The following is a 7272-nucleotide window of genomic DNA, read 5'->3' as shown; positions in this document are numbered from 1 at the left end:
CTTCGCTCTTCACAGGACCTCCTATCTTGCTCCCTGGTCTCCTCCTCACACGCACGTCTGCAAGACTTCTCCAGGTCCTCCCCATCCTCTGGAACTCACTACCCCAATCCATCAGACTGTCACCTTCCCTCCTCACCTTCAGGCACTCCCTGAAAACCCACCTCTTCAGGGAAGCCTACCCCACCCTCACCTAACTGCTGCTCTCCTTCATTCCTCCTACCACTCCATCCCCCACAGCCACTTCCTCCTGTGCCACTACCCCCTCCCTCCTAGATTGTAAGCTCGAAAGAGTAGGGCCCTATAACCCCTCGTGTGCTGTTTATAGTTGCTGTAATGTTTCATGTATTGTCCCCCCCTCTATTGTACAGCGCTGAGCAAACCCTTTGGCGCTATATAAACTCGATGTAATAATAATAATAACTCTAATTCTTGAAGTCCTCCTAGAAAGTGAGAAGAGTTCAAATCTTTCCTGGCAAGATCCAGATTACAATCTGGGTGGAGATTACCCGGTGTTCAGAGGCTGAAGCCTAGGGAAAAGGACCTAAATGTATTCTGCTAACCCCATGCATGGGCACCCCTGAAACCATGTCTTGAGATGTACACTGCCATGTAAAGAAGAACTACCTTATTGCTGAAAGAAAGTATTATTTTAATAGGGCTCGTCACTATTGACTACCTCAGTACATGTAAAATTGAGATGTATTGAGCCGCTGGCTGCTTTGGAATGATTGAATTGGATGTCTTATCATTGGAAGTGTAATTTGGGACAGCACCCTGTTGGGCAATAGTACTAGACTGATGCATCTCATGAAGAAAGACACAGTGGATGAAAGGATCACGGAGAAACAACACTAGTGTAAACCTGGTTGGGTTGGGGCAGGTGTTGGGTAGGGGATGAGGTCTCCCCCTTGTTGAAGAGCTGACCCTCACAGTGTAGCACACAGCAGGTGACCTGGGCCCCCCTGTCAGATGGGCTTCAAGAGTTCATCAGACTATCGAAGCACTACCCTGAAGGCATCGGGCCTGATGCAAGGAGTGTCCCCAGCCATTGGAGGTTTGTTGCAATAAGGACCAGGAGCTTGGTGATTGATGGGTTTAGGACCCGCCATACATGCACACCTGAGGCAGAAATGGAGCTCTGCAAGGGATGTGGATTGTGAGTGGTCATATGATTAAGTCTTAAGTCAGCCCTGTTCTAAATTGCGCCCCCTACTGGAGAGTGTGGGAGACTGTCATAGTTGGCCCTGCTTTCACACTATTGTACTCTAGCTGCTACATACTGCCCCAGATCACCCTGGTGCTCTGCTGTCAACTCAAGGTTTGTGTCCACAAGAGCACAATGGGTGCAGGTGAACATTTTTTCATTTACGGGACAGGAGAAGAAAAAAAAAAAAAAAATGTACAAAAACTTGAGAAAATTAAACGTTCACTTTAATTTATAACCAGAGCTAAACAGTCTGGAAAAATAATGCTAAAAGTCTTCAAAATTTGGTCTTGTAGCCACGGCCAGGACAAGGAGTAGGCAGGAGGGGCAGCTGCCCTGAGCACAGTGGAATGGACACAGGGCAGTAAACCCATTCTACAGCATACATTAACAGTGGAAGAGGGGGCATAGTTTTGCATCCTTGACCTGTGCGTTAGACAAACCTGTCCCGGTACTTCCAGTAGCAGGTCAGTGTATTTGGCAGCACAGTGGACAAGGGGTTGACGGCAAAATTTGCCCAAAAGGTGTGTTATTCCATAGTGGGTTTTATACTAGTAAATTTGTCCCCATTCAAAATGGTCTTAGTGCAGAGTATTTATGATGACTGGAGGGAACAATAACCCCAAGATAGGTTGGGGGGAATGAGCCCGAGATTGGCTTAAAAATATTTCTGATGGAATGATTTTGCACACTATACAGAAGGGGTGCTCAATTGCCAATATACACCCATGTACCTCCTAATACTGAGAACACAAAGAAACCAGCAAGCCAAGAATGTAATAAAGACATCAAAGAGCACAAATAAGTTTTTATTGACTTTTGTACAAGTTGAAAGAAAAAAAAAAACAAATATTAAATAATTGCAGATACAGAAGATAACAGAAATGTAACAGTTGCCACTGCTGACCCCCTTCTGAATATTCTACAAGCCTGGTAGTTATGCTGTTTCTTGGCTTCAATGTTTTGAGCTTCTGATATAAAACAGGCTAAAAAAAGTCTTCATAAAAGTCAGAAGCTCAAATTTGCCTACTTAATCTGGATCAAAGTGTTGAAATTATCAGAAAAAAAACTTTCATTGCAGAAGGTTTCTTTCAGGAAAGGTTTCCATAAATTTCTCCAAAAAGGTCCAAGACTGGAGGTCAAAATGTGGCTGATCGTTCATGCCATACAGACATAAAAAACAGCTAAAACCAAAGCTAATGTTGACATGCTGGGAAATGTAGTTCGGCTAGCCCCACTTTGACCTCTGCTCAGGTATGCATCTCTGTTCACTGCATTGGTGAAGTTGATGTCCACCATGTTCTTCTCTGTCTCAGGAGCATGCTGCTTAATCCACGCCTGATAGGATGTTAGCTGAGTGTATACTCCAGGGCGGTCTGTCTCTCCACAACCTTCTCCCCAACTCACCAGCCCGGCTAGGAACCATTGTCCACCCTGGGAGCAGACCAAAGGACCCCCAGAGTCACCCTGGAAGGATTAAAAAAAAACAAAAAACATATACTGTATATACAAATCTTGTATGACTACACAGCACTAGCACAAAGTATGGCGAAAACTGAGTTGAAGGCAGCGAGCCACCATCTTCAATTGTAGAGGTGTAAACTTAACAGTTTATGGACTCGTTGCCACTACAAAATTAAACTGGCAAAAAAGTCCAACTCAATATACATTTTATTATAAATAATCTCTAAGCCAATTTGCAAATTCAAAAGCAGCTCTGGCTGCAATACTCACCTCCTTGTGGTTACTGTCCTTTGCAGACTCATTTGCTCTGCCATCTAGGCGAGTCCATCATCCAGGCGGAATGAAACTTTGCTTTCCCTAAATGTAGTCATGGACCTGCCTCACCATGGTGCCCTGGTCTTCACAGTACAATAATGCAGAGAATGGCATGAACATCATTAAATAGGTGACTATCTCTGCATTTCTGAGGAATGCTCAGTGCCAGAGAAGAGGAAAGGAGGAAGACGACTATGAAGGATTTTATTACTGGTCTGAAAACATGACCCAGTGCCCCCCCTCACTACCTTCTGGGGTGCATTTACTGATGGGTGGGGAGGAAGAAGGTTTGCACCGGTGGCGACAGTGGGAGTCTATACTAGCATTGGTTTGTGCACTGGTGGGGAGGGAGGGGTTCTGTAGTGGGAGGGGTGGAGGGGTTTGTACTGGGTGGGGAGGGGGTGGTCAGTACTGGACCTCATTTGTACTGAAGGAAGAGAGGGGTTGTACTGCTGGAGATGGAAGTGGTCTGTACTCCTGGTCGCTGCACAAGGAGGTGGGTATAGGGACTCACCCATGATCCCTATATTCTGTGCATTACACACTCCTGACCCTTGCACATTGCTCAGTATTCACTCCAGAGCCCTTCACCCTGTGCATTACACACGTTAACCCTACATGATAGAGACTTTGTTGTACATTTCATACTCCTGACCACTGCATTTTGTACTGTGCACTTTATGTGGCATACTTCTGACCACTGCACTCCAAGTACATTACATACTCCTAAATGCTCTTCTTTAGGGTAGGCAGTGTCCAGAAAAGCATATGTAATGAACAGTTTCAAGTCTAGTTTAATTCTATTGGTTGAACTAGATGGACTTTTGTCTTTGTGGAACCTAACCATATAACTGTATACCTAGTCTTCCCAAAAATTTGCAAGGAACAGTAAAACCAGACAACCAGAGTAAAGAAAGTTAAACAAAAAAGCTTTAGATGACATGACCACTCGAAGTTGGACGAGAGGCTGGTAAACCTTTAACTACATTAGGGAGTTCTTTACTGTTAGACCACAACTGATGATGTCAGAGGGGGAGTGTCAAGAATTCAAAAAAAACTTAGATGGGCATCTTAGCAAACACAATATACATGGATATGGGCAATGGTAGAGAAATAAATGCATACACACCCATACACCCATACAGGTGGAACTGGAAAGACTGATATCTTTATTCAACCTCACCAACTATGCAAGTATGTAAAATGATCCTCTGTATGATTGTATCATTTTACCAAAAGCCTCACCTGACAGGAGTCTGTCCCGCCTGCTTTATATCCCGCACAGATCATGTCACTCAGGATTATAGGAACCGAACTGCCGACTGAAGAATGGATGTGATAGAGCGAGTCACAGGTCGACGTACTGATCAGGGGGATCTGGGCCTTCTGCAAAGTCTGGGGGTTCTGGAGACTCACTGTAAATGGAAAAAAAAAAAAAAAAAAAAAAAAACTTAATGAAATGTTGAACATAAAATCTATTTAACGTAAATCATACTTGCCCAGGTAGATGCAGCACCGATCTGATGCTGCATCTGTCCTCCGCTGGCTTTAAGGCTGAGAACTGAGCAATCACTGATTGCTCTGTTCTCTCCACCGCTCTCAGCAGAGAGCGGTGACTGTCAGTCACCTCTCTCTGTTCAGTCCTCCCAGTGCTCAGTAGAGCACTGGGCTGTGGAGGGGGTAGAGCACTGGGCTGTGGAGGTGGTGGGAGCAGCCGACTCAGGCTCTCAGTGGCTTGTTGAGAGGCTGAGCCAGGTGCTGGTCCAAGCTCCTGGGGGGATCCTGACCATATGGTTGGGATCTTTCCCCAGCCTGGACCGACTGAGTGACATCAGCCAGCAGCAGACTTTAGCCCACTGAAAATGGGACACAGGAGTGCAGAACGAACTGCACTCCTGTGATCCATAGAAGTACAGCCAGCAGAAAGTTCCTGCATACAAATACGAGGAGGAGCTGTATAGTACTTGCTAGTATACACATTTTCATATACACATACACAAATATAAAAACTCTTCTAGCTTTTTTTAATCAATGGAGTGTGGCTTGTGCACACAAAAAATACTGTCCAGCAACGTAGATTTTTTTTCCTTTTTTGAGCCCACCCAGTTCAACCAAAAAAAAAAATCCTACACCCACAGTTGATCCAGAGGAAGGCAAAAAAACAGCAAAGCATGATCCAATTTGCTCCTGCAGGGAAACAATTCCTTCCTGATCCCCCGAGAGGCAATCGGATATTCCCTGAATCAACTTTACCTATAAATGTTATATCCAGTTATATTCTGTGTATCCAAGAAAGAATCCAGGACTTTCCTACAGCAATCCACTTTCTTGGATTCCTTTCTTCGATTCTTCACTGGCCAGAACCACCTCTTGAGGGAGTCTATTCCACATTCTCACAGCTCTTACTGTGAAGAAACCTTTCCGTGTTTGGAGATTACATTGCTTTTCCTCCAGACGTAAAGAGCGCCCCCTTGTCCTCTGTGATGACCTCAGGGGGAATAACTACACCGAGTTCACTATATGAACCACTGATGTATTTATACATGGAGATCATATCCCCCCTTATGTATTATACATGGAGATCATATCCCCCCCTTATGTATTATACATGGAGATCATATACCCCTTATGTATTATACATGGAGATCATATCCCCCCTTATGTATTATACATGGAGATCATATCCCCCCTTATGTATTATACATGGAGATCATATCCCCCCTTATGTATTATACATGGAGATCATATCCCCCCTTATGTATTATACATGGAGATCATATCCCCCCTTATGTATTATACATGGAGATCATATCCCCCCTTATGTATTATACATGGAGATCATATCCCCCCTTATGTATTATACATGGTGATCATATCCCCCCTTATGTATTATACATGGTGATCATATCCCCCCTTATGTATTATACATGGTGATCATATCCCCCCTTATGTATTATACATGGAGATCATATCCCCCCTTATGTATTATACATGGAGATCATATCCCCCCTTATGTATTATACATGGAGATCATATCCCCCTTATGTATTATACATGGAGATCATATCCCCCTTATGTATTATACATGGAGATCATATCCCCCCCTTATGTATTATACATGGTGATCATATCCCCCCTTATGTATTATACATGGTGATCATATCCCCCCTTATGTATTATACATGGTGATCATATCCCCCCTTATGTATTATACATGGTGATCATATCCCCCCTTATGTATTATACATGGTGATCATATCCCCCCTTATGTATTATACATGGAGATCATATCCCCCCTTATGTATTATACATGGTGATCATATCCCCCCCTTATGTATTATACATGGAGATCATATCCCCCTTATGTATTATACATGGTGATCATATCCCCCCCTTATGTATTATACATGGAGATCATATCCCCCCTATGTATTATACATGGAGATCATATCCCCCCTATGTATTATACATGGAGATCATATCCCCCCCTTATGTATTATACATGGAGATCATATCCCCCCCTTATGTATTATACATGGAGATCATATCCCCCCTTATGTATTATACATGGAGATCATATCCCCCCTTATGTATTATACATGGAGCTCATATCCCCCCTTATGTATTATACATGGAGCTCATATCCCCCCTTATGTATTATACATGGAGATCATATCCCCCCCCCCCTTTATGTATTATACATGGAGATCATATCCCCCTTATGTATTATACATGAAGATCATATCCCCCTTATGTATTATACATGGAGTTCATATCCCCCCTTATGTATTATACATGGAGATCATATCCCCCCTCATGTATTATACATGGAGATCATATCCCCCCTCATGTATTATACATGGAGATCATATCCCCCCTCATGTATTATACATGGAGATCATATCCCCCTTATGTATTATACATGGAGATCATATCCCCCTTATGTATTATACATGGAGATCATATCCCCCCTTATGTATTATACATGGTGATCATATCCCCCCTTATGTATTATACATGGAGATCATATCCCCCTTATGTATTATACATGGAGATCATATCCCCCCCTTATGTATTATACATGGAGATCATATCCCCCCTTATGTATTATACATGGAGATCATATCTCCCTTATGTATTATACATGGAGATCATATCTCCCCTTATGTATTATACATGGAGATCATATCCCCCCCCCCCTTATGTATTATACATGGAGATCATATCTCCCCTTATGTATTATACATGGAGATCATATCCCCCCTTATGTATTATACATGGAGATCATA

At 43.1% G+C, this 7272-nt stretch overlaps 1 protein-coding gene across 1 annotated transcript in view; it reads right to left on the bottom strand.

Annotated features, from left to right (window-relative positions):
* Positions 1-2000: 2000 nt before the first annotated feature.
* LOC149454673 (serine protease 27-like) overlaps positions 2001-7272 on the bottom strand; it is a 41208-nt gene continuing 35936 nt past the window's right edge. Inside the window, exons 5-6 of the mRNA XM_089687235.1 lie at positions 4229-4398; positions 2001-2671 (exon numbers count right to left, since the gene is read on the bottom strand). Coding sequence (XP_089543361.1) covers positions 2363-2671; positions 4229-4398 — 479 coding nt within the window. The 3' untranslated portion in view covers positions 2001-2362. The remainder of the gene's footprint in view (positions 2672-4228; positions 4399-7272) is intronic.

The sequence above is a fragment of the Staurois parvus genome, unplaced genomic scaffold, assembly GCF_062004578.1.
Source record: "Staurois parvus isolate SC_StPar_1 unplaced genomic scaffold, SC_StPar_1.0 ptg000421l, whole genome shotgun sequence".
Lineage (NCBI taxonomy): Eukaryota > Metazoa > Chordata > Amphibia > Anura > Ranidae > Staurois > Staurois parvus.
Note: the sequence above shows the minus strand (reverse complement) of the source record. Positions and strands in the feature narration are given on the sequence as shown.